Source organism: Nicotiana tabacum, chromosome 2 (genome assembly GCF_000715075.1).
Source record: "Nicotiana tabacum cultivar K326 chromosome 2, ASM71507v2, whole genome shotgun sequence".
In the NCBI taxonomy this organism is placed as follows: domain Eukaryota; kingdom Viridiplantae; phylum Streptophyta; class Magnoliopsida; order Solanales; family Solanaceae; genus Nicotiana; species Nicotiana tabacum.
The window spans coordinates 8,305,374-8,330,042 of NC_134081.1; the positions used below are offsets into that span (position 1 = coordinate 8,305,374).

The 24,669-nt window shown below is 34.1% G+C and overlaps 3 protein-coding genes across 4 annotated transcripts; all 3 read right to left on the reverse strand.

Moving 5' to 3' along the window:
• Positions 1–5,466: 5,466 nt before the first annotated feature.
• On the reverse strand, positions 5,467–13,763 carry LOC107769985 (peptidyl-prolyl cis-trans isomerase CYP21-3, mitochondrial). 2 transcript variants are annotated; one of them, XM_016589239.2, is made up of 8 exons: positions 13,629–13,763; positions 12,872–13,051; positions 8,267–8,306; positions 7,872–7,922; positions 7,349–7,434; positions 6,577–6,714; positions 6,324–6,474; positions 5,467–5,831 (listed from the first exon to the last, which is right to left on the reverse strand). In XM_016589239.2, the coding sequence occupies exons 2-8, from the start codon at positions 13,021–13,023 to the stop codon at positions 5,745–5,747; spliced, it is 705 nt and encodes a 234-aa protein (XP_016444725.1). In that variant the 5' UTR covers positions 13,024–13,051; positions 13,629–13,763; the 3' UTR covers positions 5,467–5,744. The 2 variants fall into 2 exon arrangements, with proteins under 2 accessions (XP_016444725.1, XP_075086455.1); XM_075230354.1 differs by having other exon boundaries at positions 13,526–13,633.
• Positions 13,764–15,926: 2,163 nt separating this feature from the next.
• On the reverse strand, positions 15,927–16,589 carry LOC142166137 (uncharacterized). Its single transcript, XM_075224564.1, has one exon. The coding sequence runs from the start codon at positions 16,587–16,589 to the stop codon at positions 15,927–15,929; it is 663 nt and encodes a 220-aa protein (XP_075080665.1).
• Positions 16,590–19,603: 3,014 nt separating this feature from the next.
• Positions 19,604–20,158, reverse strand: LOC142166144 (uncharacterized). Its single transcript, XM_075224572.1, has one exon. The coding sequence runs from the start codon at positions 20,156–20,158 to the stop codon at positions 19,604–19,606; it is 555 nt and encodes a 184-aa protein (XP_075080673.1).
• Between the last annotated feature and the right edge of the window lie 4,511 nt (positions 20,159–24,669).

The window sequence follows — 24,669 nt, forward strand, 5'->3', positions numbered from 1 at the left end:
TTTAACTCTCTTTAATTTAACAGAGATTTTATTTATTAAAATTCGGATAATATTATTGAGAACAATAAGGTAAAATTTATAATAAAAAATATTTCAAGATAATAAAATATATATCTTCTATGATATTACAAATAGAAAGCGGTAGACAAAAATATTAAACAAAGTAACATGCTAATAAAAATTTCTTTTAACAATGCAATTATATTAAATATTGGATAATATAATAAAATAAATACATAAAAAAAGTTATTGGATGACTATATAAGTCCCTTTAATTTAATAGAGATTTTATTCATTAAAATTCAGATAATATTATTGACAACAAAATAAAATTTAAAATTTTAAAATATTTCAAGATTAATAAAATATATATATCTTTTCTTATATTACAAAAAGAAAACGAGCAGATAAAAATATTAAACAAAGTAATATGCTAATAAATTTTTCTATTAACAATGTAAAAATACTAAACATTGGATAATAGAATAAAGAAATATATAGAATAAAAAAGTTATTCAATGACTATATAAGTCCTTTTAATTTAATAGCGATTTTATTATTGGGCATATCACATTGTCAAATAAGATGACAATTGAAATTTATTAAAGCAATACGATCTAATTTGTTCAAACAAGCTCGATCATAATTTTTTAACTTAATTTATATTTTTTAATATTGACTGCGCATCGCGTGTGTACGACTACTATATTATTAAAAGGAGTGGAAAAAGTCATTTTCTTAAGCCAAGTGACAACCTTAAAATTAGCCACATGCAACATAATAACTAAATAATTAATTCAGTCATATGGCATAATCAGAAAAAGTCATATATAACTTATTGTTTAATTAATTAATAATAAATAACTAAATCAAAATATTGGAAATTTTACTATATAACACTTAAAAAATTTTATTAATAAATTCAAACAATTTAATAAATTCGAGTATTAATTTAAAATAATATAAATATTTATATCAAGATTAAAAAAATCATATATTGATATATATTATATTAAAGGATATAAATGAATAATGATATTAAATAAAGCGAAAAGTTAATGCAGGCCACATGAAAACATGAAATACTATATATTAGGTAACGTAATAGCAATAATAATAAATTCAAAAACATTTAATATTACATTTAAAAACAATAATTAAAATACTTTTATTAATATTTTTGACTAATTTAAAGTTATAACTTAAAATAAAATGTGATACTACATATTTTGACTATTTAATAAAATATTAATACAAAAAACTAATTAAAATTTCATAATAGAGGTGAAAATATATAAAGAGGAAAATAAAGATAGTGTGAGAATATTTATACTTTGAAATAATGTAGGGATAAGTATATTAAATAATTAAAAAATACTCAAAAATATTATTGATAGAATTAAATAACGAAAGAGTTCTGAGTAAGAGGATAAAGGTATAAAAATACAATAAATTTTAGGAATAAAAAATATTTATATATGATTATCAAAAGGGTAATAAGCGAGATATTAAATCAATTGGCAAGCTAATAAAAGATCACATGAAAATATATCAATATTAAATAGTGAATAATGCAGCAACTATAAGCAAAGATTAAATAGAGATTTATTTTTTGTGAAAATGTAGAAGGATAAGACTTATTCGGCTTTGAGGTAAAACATAAAGTGGTACTAAGAATTTTGTTAAAACAAAATGCTTAAACAATATATATTACAACGCGATATGTTTAGTATTATGTAATATTGACCATAGAATAAAATACAAGTACTAAGATCAAGGATTGGGTTGCTACATATACATATATATATATATATATATATATATATATATATATATATATATATATATATATATATATATATATATATATATATATATTTTAAATAAAAATAAATGAAATATGATAAACAGTTTCATGTCCTGCTTCTTAACTGATATCTAATAATTATATGTAATTTTTATCTAGAAGGTTTAAATTTTAACGTAATTTGCATATAATCCAAACAACCCAAATCATAATTTGATATTTGTTCCAAACAACCCAAATCATAATTTGATATTTGTCCGCGCATCGCGCGGGTATTAATACTAGTTTCTTTTAAACATTCAATTTTTTACATCAAATAATATAAAATTGAAGCAAATACTTAAAATTAATTAGTTTCTTGTTTGAGAGTTTATTAGGTAATTATAATTAAGTAACGAAACTTAGATACTCATACATTACAATGTGATCTGGGATTTCGATTTGCTACAAGCTCTTAAAGATGGAGTGTTTAACCAAATTAAAATACCATTATTAAGGTACAATAACACCTAGTATATCAACGTATATGAAAATATCATGGTAATATTAATAGTTTATTTGACCAACTTCTTTTTGCCTAAAAGCTTTTTTTTTTGTTTTTTTTTTGTCGAAAGCACTTTTTCTAAAGTTAATATGTTTGACCAAATTTTTAAAAGGAAAAAAAAATATTTTTGAATAGAAACATAAGTAACTTTTGAGAAGCAAAAAAAGTTGCCTTTTCCCTAAAATACTCTATCAAAAGCACTTTAGAAAAAATTACATTTAATTTATTTTTTTAAAAGCTTGGTCAAACATTAATTACTGTTCAAAATTATTGTTCAAAAGCACTTTACGAAATAAGTCAATTTTAGAAATTTGGTCAAACACTAATTATTGCTCAAAACTGTCTCTTACCAAAATTACTACTCAAAAGTACTTTACGAAATAAGTTAGATTTTAAAAGTTTGGTCATATAAGTCACTAAGGTTAATGTTTGGTGTATCTTTGTATTTCTTCTTTCCTTCATCACAAGAACAAATTACAATATTAACAAGAATACAAGAAAAAGAAGAAGAGCATTTGTGAGTTGTGACAAAAGCAACAAGAAATAGCTATCAGTTTGTTTTGGAAAAAAATTTAGAATATGGTTTCGAGATACTTTTTGTTTTGTTCAAAGAGAATGACAAATTTGAGAGGCCAAGTTTTGACGCATCTAAATTTTGAAAGTAATTTACATACGTGAAAATCACATAATAGTACATAATAAATTTGAAATTATTTTAAATTTAAAATATTGTAGTCAAACAAACTTTATTTAACCCTCTAATAATAATAAGGTTCTTCTTTTTAGGAAAGGTGAAGTAAAAAAATAATAAAAGTGTACCAAAATAATAAATATGTAACGTGCATCTTCTATATACACTTTTATTATTTAGCTAGCTAATTAACATGGATTCTTACCTAATTTTTTACTTAGACATAGTAAATTCATGTGATTTGATATTTGATATAACATGAATATGTAACGTGCATTTTCTATTGATCCCCATTTTGGGACACAAGTTTGTAGAAACTGTACATAGAAATCAAAGTCTAGAGTCCTTTAAAAACAGAGAGGGCTCTAAGTAGTGTGTGCATGAATTTAACTTAAAAAGTGTTAAACATGACCTAGAAATTGCATAGATTTTTTAATTTTTTAATTATAAATAGGGGAAAGGGAATGGAAAATAGGAAAGACGATTACAAAGTGGGAATCGAACTTCAAATAACCAACTAATTGGACTACTAAAATCGTCTGATATTACATAAAGTTAATCACAGCTTCTCAACAATATTCTTCTCTTTGGAATTGGCATCATATGAACTCGAGCTCGATGTAAAGAATCACATAAGATTTGATTTCTCTTTTATTAAGTGATAGTTTTCGGGTAAGTTTGCCCTTGCACCTTGACTATTTTATCGTGCACTTGCTATCTTCTGTCAACTTATATCCTGACTTATGAGCCCATATCATAGCCAAGATTAGTCATTAAATATTTGCTTTATTTAATAGGTAAAAATTCAAAATTTCCAATGGTTATCAATTTGGGAAGATTTTCTTTGTAAGCATGCTTATATAATGAAATATAATATATCCTCTACCTGTCGTCGTGGAATTAGGATAATCTTTGCTTTTTTTTTCTGCATGTTCTTATCTCTTAAAAAGTATTTTTGCGGGTTAGGATTGCTACTAGTTGGAAGGGGGACCAACACTTTCAATATATTAATATGATGTTGATATATTCTTACTTTTGTATAATTTTCCTAAACCGTGGTATTATAGATTATATGTTTGTCTTCATCAATCCCCTTGTCACTGTCTGACTTTTTCATATTGACAAAAAGAGGGAGTCCATAACATAATCAGGCCAACGAACTAGTTAATAAATGACATTGTACACCTAGAGGCGGACTCAGAATTTGAAGGTCACGGGTATACTTTTGTATTCAACCAAAATCTGTTTTGTATATAGAGTGTCTCTATTAATATATTACTATAGAATTTTTGCCGAACTTCCGGGGTGCTGGTGATCCCTGCCTTTACAACATAGGTTCGCCTCTGACTACGCCCAATGGGTGATTAGTAGTCAATGAATTGAGTGAAAACTATCGAAAGTCGATGTTCAAATTCCAGCAAAGTGATTTTTTTTTTTATTTCCATAAGTTTTGATGAATAAGTTTATTCAATTGCATGTACAAATGAAAAGTAACACATACCTAGTGAAATAGTTAAAATGCGAGCGCTAACCCAGACACCACGGTTATAATAGTTAAAGTGCGAGCGCTAACCTAGACACCACGGTTATAAATAAAAAGAAGTTAATAAATGACCACTCAACAAATCATTGTCAAATTGGATAACTTATAAGATCTGGTGCATGTTGTAAAGTAGATTAATGCCTAGTAATAGAGAACCATCAATATATGGAGGTGGTAATACATAAGCTGATTACAATAATAAGCGTTTACTTGTAAGTTAGGTCCGATACTAATTTTCATCAAATCAGGCCATGAGAATTTTTCTCTATTGAATTCATTAATCTCCATATAAATGTCTTACTTTTTTTTTCCTTTTTCTAGTTTCTCTTTCGGTGTTCGGTACCCGATTAATACAGATTCATACCGTATAAAGGCCCATTAAAGAAAAAATGCTTCCTACCAGGATTTTTTTCCCCTTGCTCGAACCCAAGATCTCTGACCAAACCAGGAAGAGGACTTACGTGTCCATAAGCTAGCCAAAATAAGTATATGAAAAAACGCTAAACTAGAAACAAACAAACAAATAAATAAATAAATAAAGAGTCACGAAGTTCTAATTTTTCTTGATATATAGTACGGGAAAGCAGTTCTTTATTGTATTAATAATGGTAATCAAATAAGTGGTAATCAAAGCAGTTCTCAATCTCCTTTACGCTCTCGGAAGCCTTTGCTGAAGCAGATATTAATAATGGTAATCAAATAAGTGGATTTAGTAGAACAAAAATATTATATAGGAGATATCAAGAACTTGTCAAAGGCAAATTTTTGTCGGGTAAAGTTGTGTCTTTCTGCTTTCAAATAAATGTGGTAAAATTGTCATTCAGAAGATTAGTCTTGCTATGTTTTCCTTTGCACATTAGAATAAACTCAAGTTAAGATAGTTTTCTTCTCAACATACTAAGTTTTTTATAAAATAACAGAGAGCTGTTGAACATTTATCTAAGGGGAAAAATTGGGAAGAAACAAAAAAAAGTTATACAAACGGAATATCATATCCAGCTTTTTACACCACAAGCATCAATGACAAGCCGCATCATGTCACTACTGAGGAATTAAAATCAGTAAAAGATGGTTTCTACCGCTGTACCATATCGCAAATTTGCACTGCAGACTTTGATCAATGAGGTTTAAAAACCTGATATTATGAACACTGCAGCCTTCAAATGTTGTATTTGAGTGTAACTTCATTGATCTGAACAGGAGTTTTGGGTCGATAATGGTCATCTGTATCTACCTCTTCAATTTCCTAAGTGATCATTAAAGAACATGCAAATTAAAGGAGCGCAAAAGAAAGATAGAAGATAGAAATCACATTACAAAATTTGCAAATGAAATAAGCAACCAAACTCGAATTGCATATTTAGTTTTTCGTTCTTCGTTTTCTCCCCCATCCTGTGCTCCGTAGTTCACTGCTTTTACATTGTACAAATGCTAACTTATATTAAGTGTTTTTAATAACACTGTTATACTTACGGATTAATTTCATTTGGTTATTTGTTTTCTTGCTCAAGCTGGACGATGAAATATAACCGTCCAGTTCCTCAGGGGATGCATCTACCACATCCACACTGTTCTTTTTTCTTTTTTCCTGATGAAAAGGTAAGAAACCATATGCACACTGCTCCGGACTTGGATTACCGATAAATGCAAAATGATATGACAAGGCAGTGAAACATCAAATGCAAACTTCATCGTACTCTATGCAACAACTGATAGGAAAAGGAAAAGTAACTCATACCTGCACAATATCTTCTCCCTTTATCACACGCCCAAATACATTGATCTTGTCATTCAGATCTGGGATTGGAGCAGTCGTTATAAACAGATCAAATCCTCCACTTTCATGTTTTGTTTTTGAAGTACCGAGCATAAAAGCTTCATGCTTCAGGCTGAATATAGAGAATCATAACTTAGTGATCAATCAAACAGTTAGATATCAAGACTTGTTTACAGATAAATACACGAAAAACAGCAAATAAGATGAGGCAAACCTCGTGTCTAGTCGACTGTAATGCTTTCCCCTCGAAGTCCAATCTTCTGTAGCGTCAAGTTTATCAACTTTACTACCATGGATAACAAAGTGCTTTATTACACGATTAAATTGCATCCCTTTGAAGTGGCCTTTCTGACTGCAAAGGCATTTTGTACAGTTTAACATTCTAGCTAAGAAATGCAAGAAATCCTTCAAACAATGCACATGGCAAACAACTATGACACTAAACCCATCAACTCATTATATAAAGCAACATGTATCAGTGCCAACAAGTCTCAAAGTGTCAACTGCACGGCCTATACCATGTGAAGCACTAACGAATTAGCATGACATATCTTCACCCAGAACATTTTCCTAGATTCTGGTTCTACTCATCTACATGATGCGGTGTTTTAGTATTCGCGATAATTGTGACACTGAAATTACCGTTCATAGCCTTAAAGGTTCTCTTTCGGATAACAAAGAAGATGAACAGCTTATGCCTTCTTAAGAGGAGGAAAAATCTTTGAGAAGCCCTCTTATGGAGATCAAAGTTTGAAAACTTGAGGTTCGTATGAGGGGTGGGGAGTTAAGAAATAAGCTCTACATCATTTCATCAGCCTGAAACGTAAAACCAACATACACGCATGCTTCTAGACACACCCACTCCCAACCCCAGTAACTACCACTGCAGAGTGAAGAAATAGCTTAAGGTAACGCGAATACAAATCCAACACATAATTTCAATGGAAATTACCCTAGACATAAACAAAAATAAACCAAGTACGCACCAGAAATCAACAAATTCGTCAACAATGTCAGGAGAACCATCCTTGTAAAGTTCCACGGTTATCGATCCTTTTGAGGTGGATATGAACTGTCAAAGATTAAAAGAGTTAGCAAAGGGGAAAATATAAGAAAATAGAAAGCCAAACAATCAAATTGGGTAGTGAATTCTCCAATTGTACCCAAAATAAACAAAAGAACAGAACTTGTAAAAAGAAATGAAACGGTAGTAAACTGTTATTTGCCTCCATTTAAAGAAGTTTCAAAAAGGAATTTTCCTCGTATCAAACCAACTAGTCAATATTTGAAGTTAATCATAAGCTTTGGGAACAGTACGCAATAGAAGTAGGAACAAGGGAACTACAAAAGGATATTGGAAGGGATACCTTGCCATACTTTTGTATACAAACTTCTGATGTCCTATAAGAACCAGTATTGTAATACTTGTTTAACAAAACTGAGATTGAAATCACAAGTGCGATCACTTTCCAGATAAAATGCAGCAGAAGAAAGTTTCTGTAAACTCACCGCATATTTAGGGGCATCAGATTCCGTATGCTCAATAAGAGAATTTTCACCCTGCATCATGCAAACAGAAATATGTATTAAGCACAGAAAAAGAATAGAACCAAGAATTTCGCCTGCTACAAGTCCAAAAAGTCTAAATAGGGGGTTACAAATTCCCCATCCCAATGAGGCAGAAAACGAACCCCTCCTACAAGTCATGAATTACGAAATTCTCATAACAACAAGGTCTACTCCACAAGAATTCCATGTTATAGAAACTTTTTAACTGTGACAAATGCAATTTCTACAGTCACAAGTATCTCAACACAGACCATCAAAAGCTACAAGCAAATTAACCCCTAATGGCCAAAACAATTTATCATCAAGCAAGAACAGAAATTGGCAGTAATTCATACCTCAGAGGTTGACAAGTCATCATGTGTCTGAATCATTGACCTAGAAGAAAATTAACAAGTGTTAGGTCAGTTTGGATTAATATTGCCTGTTCCAACTTGCTTTTGGGATTGAGGTAGTAGCTGTCATTGTAAGGTACTTAAGAAATGATCTATAGGCTTGCGGTGTCTCATAAATTAGTTTAAAAAGTTACATGTCTCACTTTGTTCATGACACAAGTGCAAAAGAGTTGAGTGATAACTGCATTCAGTCAGAAAATGTGCATATTTTGGAGATTTCCGCATGAAGAGTTACTTTTGACTTAATAATGGGGCTTTTAAGATACTAATTTTTCCTGAATATTATACGAGAGCAACAACAACAACAACAACATACTCAGTATTATCCCACACCGTGGGGTCTGGAGAGGGTAGTGTGTACGCAGACCTTACCCCTACCTTGTGAGGATAGAGAGGCTGCTTCCAATAGACCCTCGGCTCAGGAAAGCATAAGCACCACATTAATGAAAATATAGACAAGGGGGGACAGTACCAAAAAGTCATATAAAAGCAGAATAAAAACAACAAGATAGTAAGGTGAACAACAATGAAAGAAAATAACGGTTAGTCATAAAAACCTACTACCAACCGAATATTATACGAGAGCATGAACCATTGAGAACTACATTTGTCAAGAGACCAGACTAAGGCAAGGATCGCTAATACCAGGATAAGGAGGGGTCAAAACGGAAGAATGCCTGGGGACATACATTTTAGCTTGCAGTGAGAAGCTGAAAAACGTCCACCTTTTCAAGAAAATGAATTATTAAAATTTTGCTCTTGCAGAACAATATCCATAAAATTTTAAATATCTCCTTGTGTAAAGTTCACATCCTCCTTTCCTAGCCACCAAGAAACCAAACCAATTCCTTGCTACCAGTACCCAAAAACAAGTGCAACACCTTTACACATCCAACTGCCGATTTAGCATGGCATTAACGATAGTGTCCTAGAGTTCAGTTTTGTAACTTAAAGCGTTCTGGATTTCAGTCTTTGTAAATTAAAACTCCAGGACAGTATCCTGGAGTTCGAAGGTTTCATGTCAGACTCAAACATTTTCTTCTTTTTACTTTTATGCAAAATGGTCTAGATTTGCCCTCCGTTAATAGTTGGGGTCAAATCAACCCTTGCCGTTACAAAAATGGGCTAGATTTGCCCTTGTTTACTAATGGTCAACTATTAAGACTAATCCCAGCAGTGCAAATTTAGACCAGTTGGGACGAATCAAGGTCTTATGAATTCCGGTGTTGAGCTCATTGACGGCAATGGTGGCCCGATTTTGAACTGTTAAAACACCCAAAAAACCAAACCCCTTCATTTCCTAAATTATTAACAAACTTTGACAGGCCAAACACTCTGAATCGACAAATCAATCAAAATGCTTCAGTCTTCAATTCTATTGGAGTTGCTATTCATCGCCAATTTCAAAGCCCAACTAATTTTAATACCAATTTGACAAAAAGTACCCATGTACTTCCCCCACCTACAGTTAAATCAACCTTTACAACTTTGTTAAAGTCATCCTCTGTGAATCATCCCAGGCAAAAAATGGCTGATAGTTTCAGGAATTTTCAAAATCTACAGATGATGGAGCTTTTCAGTTTGTGTAGAGGGAATGAAAAAGGATGCATAGAATTTCGGCTTTGGTACTAGCGGAGATGAAACCAAGGTGAAACTGTTAAGCGTGAACTTTTATGAATTAGAGATGGTACCGACAATGGAACGAGTATGGCCGTGAGGTGAGTGAGTGGAGATAAAAATGAAAATGATTGCTATTTTGTTATGAATGGAAGAAGGAGCTAACTATGCACTTATGGTGTATTAGTCTTAACAGTTGATTGTTAGTCAACAAGGGCAAATCTAGCCCATTGATATAACGGCAAGGATAGATCTAACCCCAACTATTAACGGATGGAAAATTTGGACCATTTTGCATAGTTCAAGGACAAAATTGGACCTTTGCCTTTTAGTTACTTATGCTTTTTTTTTTATAAAGCGGAAGTTTCGAACTTAACGGTACATGACACGGAATCACATGTTTAAATATACAACCTTTCATGTTCAATCCACCCAAAAAAAAATACACATGAAAAAACAACAACACCAATTAGCAATCAAATAATGACATTAAATATGTAGCTCATAAATTTCATACATCACAACACCAATATCAGTAGATTCAAAAGATTCATATCATAATGAGTTTAAGTAGCATATTTAGTTCTCTCCATGACATGTTATTTATCACAATTCATTTTTCAACATTAGATATAATCAATGCCTTGTTAGAGAGCATATACTGATTTACGCATCATCATGAAAACCATTATCAAAGTGATCATTAACAGCAAACCATAATCAAAACTAAAACACTATCAGAAAACCTTGGTGTCAGAACAAAAAGTAGCCTCACAGCTCATCACCAGCACTAGCTCTATCATTGTATTCTTGTCACTACAGATTTTTACTAATATGGATGCCTCCATAATGCTTCAAGCTTCACATGAGCTGCCGTCATGTTTTTAGAAAATGAGGAAACTGCATGAGAGAAGGAAAAAAGATGGACAAACAGAGGCATCAAAGAAAAGTTTTTTCTAGAGGGGTGGTTCGGAAGCATGGGGCTTAGAGAAGTTAGAGCAGTTGCACAGCTTTTCTTCTTTTCCACCCATTCTTGGATTTCAAGGAAAACAGCTGACCTTTGGATGATAAAGATCAACTCTGTCTAATTTACATAACAAGCCATTACTCAGTCTATTAAAAACTAGTCTTGTCTGTCCAGATATAGAGACGATCCATATTATTAATTCCATTATCTTGCATATGATCATATAAACAATAAATTCATTTCCATATATATAAGAGGAACACATGTAAGCACTATCCAAACAGAGTTTGATTTTGTTAAATTTTACTTTATTATTACTTTTATTTTTATAACAGTCATATTCAAATCATTTGAGCGCACCTCAAACTATTACATTGGATACTTGCATCCTCCCAATAGTACATACGCTTAGACAGATGGGAATTAACTTTTTTGTTTTTTTGCGTCATCCCAAGTAGAGGCAGTTTCAAGTACCACGGGTCGGTTATCCAGGGGAGAGGAGAGATTGACGAGGATGTCACACACCGTATTGGGGTGGGATGGATGAAGCGGAGGTTAGCATCTGGAGTCCTGTGTGACAAGAGAGTGTCACCGATACTCAAAGGTAAGTTCTATAAAGCGGTGGTTAGACCGGCCATGATGTATGAGGCTGAGTGTTGGCCCGTTAAGAACTCACATATCCAGAAGATGAAAGTAGCAGAAATGAGGATGTTGCGGGCACACTAGGATGGATAAGATTAAGAATGATGATATTCGGGAGAAGGTGGGCGTGGCTCCCATTGATGACAAGATGCAGGAAGCGAGACTCAGATGGTTCGGGCATGTACAGAAGAGAAGCCCAGATGCTCCGGTAAGGAGGTGTGAGCGTCTGACTGTGGAGGACACGAGAAGAGGTAGAGGGCGGCCTAAGAAGTATTGGGGAGAGGTGATTAGGCCAGACATGACTAGGCTTCAGATTTCCGAGGATATGGCCCTTAATAGGAAGCTGTGGAGGTCGAGTACTAGGGTTGTAGGTTAGGAGATAGTTGAGTCTTGCCTTACTTCGTACCTTTGTGAGACTAGTCTGGCAGGACTTTTGTCTAAGATAGCTAGTGGTAATGTTGTGTCTTACTACTCTTTCGTTTCTCATAGTGCCGGGTCTATTTACTGTCTATCGCTTTTGCTTTGCATCTATCTTTTGATTTTCATGTTGTTGTTATTTTACCTATGATCTTTGTGGTGGTACTGATATTGTCTCCTTTTGTCTTCTTGAGCCGAGGGTCTTTCGGAAACAGCCTCTCTACTCCTTCGGGGTAGAGGTAAGGTCTGCGTACACACTACCCTCCCCAAACCCCACTAGTGGGATTTTACTGGGTCGTTGTTGTTGTTGTTGTTGTTTTGCGTCAGTTGGAATTGAACCCTGGTATGTCATGATCTTCAGACCCTTTAATGCACAACTTATCCCACCATTCATAAATGTCGGTACATCCTCCAATCCGCTCACTAAAAGGACAAAATCTCCTGAGTCATTTAGGTGTAATGCATATTGGGGTTATTTGGACATCAGATTAGTTAAACGTTAATAAAAAGCGGACAAGACATTTATTTTTTCTCCCTAAATGTCGGTAGTATTTTCTTATAGTTGTACCCTATGTTGCTCGGACTCTTCGAAAATATCTCAAGGTACGTGCCGGATCCTCCAAAAGTAGTTTATTTTTGGAGGATCCGGCATGGTGCGGCAGCATTTTGGAGAGTTCGCGCAACATAGGTTGTAGCCACAGATGTGTATCTCTCTTTCAGCTTGTTTTCCACATGTAAAATCTAAACCAAACAACAAACTCGACATATCAATAAAATTACTAAGATTTAAAAGGAAAAAAAAACTACTAAGAAATCACAAATTTAGACTCTACAAGCAGATAAAAACAAGATTTAAAACAGATACAACAATAATAGCAAGTACTCAAGAGAGGATTTCCACAAACCTCCGAGACCAGTGTCTATAAGTAGCAAACAGGAAAAACACCATGACAGCAACAATCACGCCATATAGCATGATCGTAGGGATACTAACACGACTTGGCCCCTTCTTCTTTTTGCTTTGCAATAGAAGAGCTTGTGGTTTTATCTTCGCCATGAGGCTTACAACTTGTCAAGTATTATCTCTGAATTTTCAAAAAGTAAATACAAAATTAAAATCCACTCCACCAAGCTAAACAAAACAAACCAATATAAACAATCTGAAACGACAACAAGAAAATAAATTTCTTTTCCCCATTTATTTCTTTATATTTTTGCTTCATTTTCACATATTTATTGAATCAGTCGCACTTCAGATGCAGCAAAATCCCATTTTTAAATTTTAAATGGACTTGATAATTACAGAAAATTAAAAACCCCAAAATATTTGAACTTTATATTTTCCTTACTGAAGCTTCAAGCTAAATCCATCAAAACATACATACAACTCTTAACATAAATACAAAAACAAATAAAAAAATATAGTCATGGGTTTTACTTAAAACACCATATGAACCGATCTGAATCCATTTCCTTTTAAATTAACACATGATAAATTGAGAATTTCAGATTGACTTCAATTTCTAAATTTAGCAAAATCAAGAGCTAACATTTTGTACCTAAATTATGCGAAAAAATAAACCCTAACTTAGTATAAAGATTGGATTTTGAACAGAAAAATCAAATCGAAATACGAAATAAGAATAAGATTTAGAGTGTGACCTTCGCTGGTAGAATTTGATTACTTTTCGTTGTTTCTTCACTGTCTCTTCGTTGTATTCCGTGTGGCGTTAGGTGACGGAACAACAGAAGACAGTTAAATGAATCTTTGTTTAATTTTCAAATGTTACCTTTAATATATAATAATAATAATAATAATAATAATAAATAATGAAGTATTAACTCAAATAGTAGCCCACATAATCGTCATTATCATTATAATTGCTATAATTAGTATATATATAGACCGACTAAGAAAAATAAATAGTAAATCTGGCTGGCTATTTGTGTTAAAATCTATTAATAAATTGTGCTTTTCTATTTCACCCCAACGTTAAATTAATTATTCATTATTATTTATTTGATTGAGACAAATTTTTAGATATTAATTTGATTTGCTTATTTTATATTAATTATAGTAGAAAATATAGTAAGATAATTTTTCAAAAAATTAATTTCATGGGAGACAACATCCTAATTAAGGTTAAATTAGTCTAAATCCACATAGCGAGAATGAAATTGTTTTATTACAAAGTGTAAGAATGATTTAAATTTGGAAGTAAATAGTTAATTTGAATTTTATTACAAAATACATGAAAAATATTTCAGTTGAACCGAATAATTAACATTAACGCTACCAATCAAATATCACAAATATAATTGTTAAGAATTTCATATATTATGTCGAAATACAAAACATCTGATCCATTGTCTTGTCATTCCCTGAAAATAAGTGGTGGTGGGTTTAGTGGATGATCACTTTTAATTACGCCTAGTTTTAGCATACGTGCGTTGCACGTGTATAATGTCTATCAATTGAAAATATTTATATTGACGTTATAAAATGCAATATATGTTTAAATGATAACAATAATGTTTCTCATAGTAATTGATAAAGGGTGAAAAGTGCGTTTTTTGAGTGTGTTTGCGTGTTAATTCGTATGTGAGTTGCGGGAGTTCACATCGCTTTTGAAGTAAAAATATGCTCATTACGTGTTTCTTTTGTATAGGAACAAACTTGCGCGGAAAAGGATCACATGGGAGAAAAATTGGTAAAAAAAGAGCTGAAGAGAAAAGTCTCGGATAGCGAAGCGAGGTTCACTTCGCCAGACCGGGACCGAAGTAGAAGAAATCAGGAAAGTCCCGGATAGCGAAGTGAGGGTCACTTCGCCAGACCGGGACCGGGACAGAAAAATTCAACTTTTCCAACCCGAATTAGGAGAAGCAATTTCGACTCAACTCAACCCTAAAACATATAAATATGAAAGTTAGCCACTTTTTGAAGGGAGAGAAGACTTGGGAGAGGCAAGAACACGCTTGGAGCAAGGAGAAGGATTCAACTTCACGGTTTTTCCTCTTTCTTTCTAATTTTTCATTGTTATGAATTCTAATCTTGTATTTGTGCAAACAATTATGAGTAGCTAAATTCTCATCTAGGGTTTGATGGAACCTCTTGAAGGATGACTTTTTCATTGCGTTTAATATGAATTTGCCATTTACTTTTCTCTACTTATTCAACTATATAATTATTGTGGTTGATTGAAGGGCCCTCAATTGATTGTGCCTATTTAGTGTATATTGCTTGGGAAAGGGTACACATTTAGGTAGTTGTTGACCAACATCACTCCTAATGTATATGAGGAATCAATACGAAGGGTTTAAAAGTGAGATTAGGAATAATGAAACCTTGGTGTAATCTTAGTGAGCGATAAACTAGTGTCAGTTAGCGTAATTCGGAAGAATACGTCTAGTAAATTGTTGTATCTGCTCGGAATAGAGTTACGACACCTAAAGTACTCGCGATCGGTGGAGGATATCTAGGCGAATTTATATGAGACGTGGCGGGGAGGATTTAGACGAGAGGAAAAATCGTAACCCTAGACCTTTCCAGTCTTGTCTACAACATTTGCTTTGTTAGTATTAAAATACAGCTTTTTAAATATTTTATTTTTAGTTAGTAACAATCAAATCATTATTCAATATTTCTGAAGGTTGATTACTTGAATTCTTGCAAAATTAGTGGTTGTGATTAGTAGATTAATTCCCTATGGGATTCGACTCCGAACTTGTAAACCGGATTATATTTGCAACGACCGCTAGACCTCTTTGTGTGATCAGTAATTGTATTAAATATCTTCTGAATATGCATAGATGATGAATTTTTATGGTAATTAATTTTTATTACCAGGGAAATATTTACAAGTATAACAAAACCCTATCACTATCCACCTAGGTTTGGACATGCAGCCCCAAACCTAGGAACATCAAAACTAATTAACACCAGTTCTAAATATAGACTAGCTAAGGATAAAAATTTAAATCTTGAAATCTTTTAGCTAGACTAGGACTCAAGCTTCCTCGACAATGGACCTCTTGGATTATCGTTTTAACCAGCTCCTCACTTCTCCTCTGCTGCCTGCGAAAAGTTCTCCAATTCCTTTCTTGCCATATATGGTATACAGTGCAAGTTAGAAGAATTCTATATATTGTTGCTGATGGTTGTTTACCTGCTGCAAGTTTTATAGCCCATTTTACCTCTTCATTCCACCCAGCCACATCTCTTTTGACTCCAATCCAGTATAATAGTTTCCTCCGAACTGCTGCTGAGTAGGTACATCTGAAGAAAAGATGATCGTGGTCCTCTGTACCTCCTTCACACAACGAACATGATGGATTGGCTAATATTCCCCAAGTGATAAGCATGTCTCGTGTGGATAATCTGTCCATGATTGCTAGATAAAAGATAAAAATCCATTTAGGACTGCTGGTGTTATTGCATAATAGTCTCCTCCATTCAACTTTAGGGAACTCTCCTCTAAGCTTATTATACATGTCTCTGATGGAGTAGCTCCTCGCATTCATCACCTCCCCCACTCCTATATTTGCTTCATTTAGATACTTTGCAGCTCCTAATATTTTCCGAGTGAGCCAAGAAGCTTGTTTCACATTTACATTATATATCATATGCTGTTTTATATAGTATGTATGCATCCACTGTATCCATAGGCGATCCTTCTTCTTACACAAATTCCATAGTTGCTTAAGGATTGCAGTTCTGTTCCACCTGAGGATGTCAGTGATGTTCAAACCACCTGCAGACTTTGGCCAACACAATTATTTTCAGGCCACTAATGCTTTATTGCTCCCTTATGCTTCACCTGTCCAGAGAAACCTCTTACAAATGGTCTTAATCTTCAAAATAATCCTCTTTAGTAAAGGAAAGATTTGTGACCAAAAGGATTGGTTGACAATCAGAACACTTTTGATCAATTGTAACCTTCCTGCATAAGATAGAAACTTTTGTTGTCCAATGCTTAACTCTGGTGAGCATCTTATCCAGTAGGGGCTGACACTAAGCTACAGATAATCTTTTGGTACTTAATAGAACCCCCAAGTATCTGAATGGTAGTGTGCCTTTGGAGAATCCTAGGCACTGGTTAATTTGTTGATGAACATCCACTGGTACCCTTCCAAAATAGATACAACTTTTGTCTTGGTTTGCAATCAGTCCTAAGGAGCTGGAAAAGTGCTGAAAACACTCATAGAGAAGTTGAATGGACACCACATCACCTCTGCAAAACAACAACAAATCATCTGCAAAGCTGAGTTGCACTATGTTCAGCTTCTCACATCGGGGATGATAGTTAAAGTCAGGCTTGTCCTGAAAAGACTTTAAGATTATGGTAAGTATTCCATGGCCATGACAAAAAGATATGGCGACAGTGGATCCCCTTGTCTGACTCCTCTTTTGGCATCGAAGGGAGCTTTTGGCTTGCCATTTATAACAATAGAATAGGAAACTGTAGTGACACATATCATGATCCATGATAGGAATTTCTCTGGGATATTCAATTTTGTGAGAACCTGCTCAAGAAACCCCCACTCTAAAGAATCATATGCTTTATGTATATCAATCTTGACCATACAGTTGGGTGAGATTCCTTTCCTTCTATATCCTTTTACAAGTTCATGCCCCAGTAGGATATTATCATTCAACATTCTTCCTGGTACAAATGCTGTTTGACTCATGTCTATTACGGAGTCCATCACTGTTTGCAGCCGACTTGTGATCATTTTTGAGATAATTTTATATATAATAGTACAACATGAAATTGGTCGATACTTCTTGATGGAAGATGGATTGTTCACTTTGGGAATCAGTGTGATTGAGTTACTATTTATTGGCTTGTACATGGAACCCTCATTAAAGAATTTCAGTACAACCTTTGTAATATCCTCTCCAATTAAGTGCCATGCCTTTTTGTAGAAGTAGGCATTAAATTCATCCCCTCCTGGAGCCTTAGAATCTCCTATTCCCTATAATGCTTGCACCACATCAACTTTAGTGAAAGGGGAAATGAGTTGTAATTGTTGGAATCTTATAAGTCCTAGATCTTATAATCTTCTGTAGAAACCCACTACTTCCTGCTCAATGCCTTATGTTGTTTTGATCAAGATTTCATCATCAGTTGTAAGCATTTTTATCTGGTTCTATGAAATTCTTCCTTTTATACTGGCAAAGAAGAAAGATGTGTTGGAATCACCCAACTTAAGCCACTGCACTTTTGATCTTTGTTTGTATATGCTTTACTCTACCATGCTCCACTTTTTCAACTGTTGTTTAGTGATTTTTTCTGTCTCAAACATATCAGCAGGTGTTGTAGTGTTTCTCATCTGAACTTGTATGCTAGCTAGTGTTTCCCTTAGTGGCTGAACCTTATTGGTTGTATTTGTAAACTCCTTCATGTTGAGCCTTTTAAGAGCAGCCTTCATATTTTTTAAGTTTTGCCAAATTCTTCTCATGCTTCCTTCCTTGTTATCCCAACCTTCATGTACTATATTTCCAAATTCTGGATGATCAGCTAAACAGCTGAAGAATTTGAAAGGTTTCCCCCTACTATCCATTGCTGTTTCCAGTTCTATACATAGTGGAGAATGGTCTAAAAAATGAGGATCCATCACATTAACTTATATTGGTGGCATATTCAACATCCACTGTGCATTAACAATAGCCATGTCTATTCTACTGTATACATGGCTATTTGTCCATGTATATGTCCTTCCCACAGTTGCAAGTTCATTCAATCTGCAGTCTTCCATCAGAGCCCTGAAATCCTTTATTTCATTTTCCTGCACTGCTGTACCATTTACCATGTCCTCTATATCCAGTATTGCATTAAAATCACCCATGATTAGCCAGGGGCTAGTTGTCTGTGAGTCTAAATCCCTTAGTGCATCCCATATATCACATCTATGAGCAATTGTATGTAGTCCATAAATAGCAGTAAAAGCAAAATGGCTGCTAGAATTAACACTATGAACTATCCCATGTATGTATTGTGTATGATTCTACAACATGTTAAACTGAATGCTATTTGGATCCCAAATAATCCATATCCTTCCTCTTCCATTAGAAGTATAATTGGAGCACCAGCTCCACCCAGCTGCACATTTATTAATAACTCCCTTTGCCTTATTGTCTTGAACTCTATGTTCTACTATTGCTATAATACTAATCTTATTACTCTGCAAAAACAGTTTCATCTCATTTTGCTTATATACCTTATTAAAACCCCTCACATTCCATGTAGCTATCTTCATGTAGAGTTAGGATGGGCTGGGCTTTTTCCTACATTTGCTCCTGTGCTACCTTGAGGATCATCATCATCAGCCCATTTTGTATTTTCCTCCTGTATTTCCACTCTTAATGGAGAGAATCCATTAGTAGTGGTGATAATTTGTTGAGTTGGGCTTGCTTGTCCTCCCCTTCCTTTTGTTTTTTACCAGGCTTGTTGATCACCATCTGCTATCTGTGGTTCACTCTGCTGCACTTAGGTTGTCTGCTTACCTATGTCCTTTCCAGCTTGTTTAATTGGTCCCATTGCAACCCATTGAACTGCTGGTTTTATGTTCCTTGCTTGCTGCATGTTTGTACCTACATTGTGACTTTTGTCCTGTTATTTTGTTACTTCTGCCCTTTACTGCTGCTGCTCTCCCTTTTGGAATTTTTTATGTGTCCCAGCTATGTCTTGTACTCCATCACAATCATGCCCAACCATAAGACATTTCTTGTAATATTGTGGCACCCAGTCATATTCCATCATCTGTTTAAATTCCTTCCCCAATGAGTCTTGTACAATGATGCTCTTTGGTAGGTCTTTAGTTATATCCATTTCAATGAGGACTCTAGCATAAAAGATCCTTGATGTACTAGTTGTGCATTCATCAGCATATATAGGGCAGCCCAAACCACTTGCAATTCGACTAAGAGTCAACCTCCCCCAATAATTCAGAGGCAAATTTGGGAAGCTGACCCACAATGGTATAGTCTTTAGGACTTCATCATAGAAATTAAAATCAGTTGACCATGACTTCAGTATTATCGACTTTGTTCCCATAGTGTGTGGCCCTGAGTACAACACCTCATTTTTATCTTCCATGTCATTGAACAGTATAACAAAATACCCTTCATTATGGTAATAAATTTTTGGCTTAGTAGCAAAGTTCCATTGTGAGGCTATAAACCGCTTCATGGCTCTATTGATGGTGAATCCCCAATAACATATAGTATAACAGCCTTCTGCCACTTCCCATTTTCAGCTTCCATCTCCTCCTGTTGTAATTGCACTTTCCTGACTCCATCTTGAATCATAGGAGGTATGACTACTAGATCTATTCCTCTTGCAGCCATCCTGTTACTAGTAAACAGATTTGCCCAAGTTTTCTCACCCTTCCCAGAATATGGCTTTGTTCTTTCCTTGACTGGTACATTAGTAGTACTCTGTTCCTTTCCTTTTTGCTCCTCCACTTGGGTTGTTTTGCTTGTAGTGCCAGCAACCTCTTGGTTTAGTACTCCTTTCATCATCGTACTCTTCTCATTTTGGATGCTCACTGTTTTCGCTAATGGAACAGTAGCAGTCAATGGAACAATGGTTGTTATTGGGCTTTCCACACCAATCACCACACCGGCAGATTTAGGCGTGGAATTCACCGTACTAGGGCTCGAATTTCCTAAATTGTGTGGTGAATTCATCTTCATGGCACTAGCTCATTCAGTATTAAGCACTATCGATGTCTTCCCTTTTTCGCATCCTAGGGTTCCTATTTGTGGAGAATTTCTTCCCAAACTTTCATTTCGGCTTTCTGATGCAATGAACTCTGCTAATTGAACCTTTATCGCAGTACGTTTTGGTCTTCCTCTCCCCATTTTCGATCAGCGCTTGTTAGCATAGCACGCTTAACGTGCGCCGAGAGAGAGAAGAGAGAAAGGGGATTCCTAACTCCTATTTTTGTCTTAGTTTTCAAATACGTTGTAGTTAAATTAGTTATATTAGTTGTACATTATTTTTTAATTATACATATCTTATAATATGATTTACAAATACGTTAAATTGTATCTCACATGATATCTCTTTATGAATACATTTTGGTTGCTACTATTTCATCCTTATTTCTTAGAGTTTGCATTTAACCAATTTAATTCTTAATAATATAATTAGTTTTATGTTATATTCTGATTTCTTTTATCGCTGATGGTCTTTTTCTGAAAAATAATTTATGCACTTTAAGATAACTTGAAAAGTACTTTTACATATATGATAAATTTGGAAAAGAATAAAAATGGATTATTTTTCTAGTTAGTTAATTCAAATCCGAAAAAAGGTCAATTCTAATACTTAATTATCTTTTTTAATGACTAATGGGAATATTTTATTTTTTGAGGATTTAAATTATTAATATTAGCTCATAGCATAAAATAAATATTTAATTATAACTATATTTTATCCAATTTGTTTTTGTCAAATGATAAAAAATCAAACTTTTGCACTTTATGTTTAAAGTAGAGTTAGTAAATGACTTTTGTCAATCACTTTTTTCTCTCTTTCTCTTGATTTTATTAAATATTTTCGTAATTATTTTTTAATAACATTTTAATATCTTTAATATTTATATCTAAGAAAATTATTGATTGAAATAAAATTAATAGCCAATGGACCAATCCCACATAGAATATTCATAGCATTTATGGGTTAAATACTGATTTGAATAAAAGACAAAGCAAACTACTTCTTCTTTCTTTAATATTCTCTTTATTTTATTTTTTTTACATCATAATCGTTCACTTGAAATTTAGCATGATTATACAATTTCTTTTGAGCTAAAAAGATTTAATTGTATAAAATTCATATATAAGGTAAAACATATAAATATTTGGTATTATTTAATTATACTTTAATTTTAAATTCATATAAGGTAAAATTTTAATAATTTTAAAGTCTTAAATATAAGGAGCTCTTACTTAATTCAAATAAGAAAATTTATAATAAATAATAAATTTTATTTAATTTTAAACTCCTAAATATTAGCTAGAAAAATAATAAAATGACTATTTCGTCTAGTGTGAACTCTATTTTAAAAGGCACGCGTGTACCGCATATCGCCAAGTATAAATTTTGAAAAATTTATATAAATGTATACTTAGTGTACAATTGTTAAGTGTCATGATTTTGAAAGTATTTCTAAAATTTGATGTTGAGTTAAAAAATATAATTATAATATTGAAATAATTTATATATGATTATAGAATTTATATTATTACAATGTGTCTTTACAGTTCACTACAAATTTATATAGAATGATAGTTTGATTAAAGGGTAATAGACATACTATAGTATACGTATAGAATCAGACATAATTTTCAAAAAACGATCTTTCTCTATTTTTTTAAACTATGATAATTAAAATATACTTAATTGCTTGATTTTAATCCTACTGCCGTATAACGACCTGACCAGTAGTTTTGAGCTCTAGCGCGTCGTTCGGTGGTTTGAGGCCTTGAGTAGTTTTACTTCAGGTATTATGACTTGTGCGCGTGGTCGGAATTGAATTTCGGGAAGTTCGGGGTTGATTTGGAAAGAAAACTTTCATTTCGGAAGCTTTAAGTTGGAAGAATTGACTAAGGTTTGATTTTTGAGTAAACGACCTCGGAATCGGGATTGGAAGGTTCCAACAGGTTTGTATGATGATTTTGGACTTGGGCGTATGTCCAAATCGGATTTTGGATGACCCGGGAGCGTTTCGGCACCTATTATGGAAGGTTGGCGTTTTGGAAGAATTTCATAAATTTGGGTTGAAGTGCATTTCAATGTTATTGATGTCCGTTTGGGATTCTGAGTCTGGGAATAGCTCCGTATGGTAATTTCGAGAGCGCATTCGGATGTGGATTTGGAGGTCCGTAGGTCATTTCGGGATCATTTGGCGAAAGTTAGAAATTTGAAGGGTTTTGAGAAGTTTGGCCGGGAGTGGACTTTTTGATATTGGGGTCGGATTCAGATTCCGGAAGTTGGAGTAGGTCCGTAATGTCGAATGTGACTTGTGTGCAAAATTTGGAGTCAATCAGACTTGATTTGATAAGTTTCAGCATCTAATGTAGAAGTTTGAAGTTATAAAGTTCATTAAGCTCGAATTGGGGTGCGATTCATAATTTCGATGTTGTTTGATATGATTTGAGGCCTGGAGCAAGTTTATGTTATGTTATGGGACTGGTTGGTATGGTTGGACAGGGCCTCGGGTGTGTTTCGGGGTAGTTTCAGATCAATTCGGGCTGTTTTGGCTGCTGTTGTTGCTGGTTCCGATGTTGTCCTTCGCGAACGCGAAGGGAGTCGTGCGACCGCGAAGGGAGGATTTTTGGGCTGCTGATGGTTGTTCATCGCGAACGCGGCACAGGGGATGCGAATGCGGAAAAGGGTCTGGAACAACCTACACGAACGCGAGAGAGTTGCCGCGAATGCGTAGAAGGAAGAGGGAGCGGGGACTGGAGCAGTTGGCCTTCGCGAACGCGGCTGGTGGAACGCGAACGCGAAGGGTGGTGGTCTCAAATGTTCGCAAACGCGACGCGAAGAGGAAATTAGAGGCAGTGTTTCTTTGGCCTTCGCAATCGCGATGGTCTTTCCACGATCGCGAAGAAGTGCGGACCTTAGCAGTGAAGTTTAAAATGGGAATTTGGCCATCATTCATTTCATTTCCGCCATGGGAGCTGGTCTTGGAGCGATTTAGGAGCTACATCTTCATCATCTATGTCAAGGTAAGTGATTCCCACCTATTGCAAGTTAAATACTTGGATTATATATAGATTTTAACACGAAAATTCATGAAAAATTAGTGAAAATTTGGGGTTCTGGTAGAAAATCTCAAAATTGGTATTTTTGGATTTTGACCACGCATTTGGACATGGAATTGAGAATAAATTATATATTTGGGTTCGTGATGCTATGGGTAATGTTTATCTTCGAAATTTTTTGGAATCCGGGCATGTGGCCCCGAGGGTGATTTTATCAACTTTTCGATGAAGTTGGAAATTGTTGTAAATAAGATTATAATGAGTATTAGAGTATATATATTTATGGATTTGCTCATTTATTGACTAGTTTTGGAGCGTTGGGCATCAAATTGAGTCGTTTGCAAGGCTTGGGAGCCGGCTATGGAACTTCGGAGCGAGGTAAGTCTCTTTTCTAACCTTGTAAGAGGGAATTAGCCGCATAGGTGTAACGACCGGCCGGTCATTTTGAGAATTTAAGTCTCGTTTGGCGGCATAAGGCCCTGAGCAACTTCATATTATGTGTATTGACTTGTGTGTGTGGTTGAATTTAGTTACCGGATGATTCAGAGTGAATTGGAACACTTAGTCCCTAAAACGAAAGTTTAAGTCTTACGATTTTGATCGTAGGTGGACTTTTTAAAATTGGGGTCGGAATGCGATTTCGAGAGTTGGAACAACTCCGTTATATTCTTTGGGACTTGCCTGCAAAATTTGACGTCATTCCGGCTTGATTTGATAGGTTTCGACATCGATTGTAGAAATTTAAAGTTTCAAGTTCATTAAGTTTAAATTTGAGGGTGATTCATGTTTTTAGCATTATTTGATGTGATTTGAGGGCTCGACTAAGTCCGTATGGTGATTTAGGACTTGTTGGTAAGTTTGGTTGAGGTCCCGGGGGCCTCGGGTGAGTTTTGGATGCTTAACAGATCAAAATTTGGACTTGTG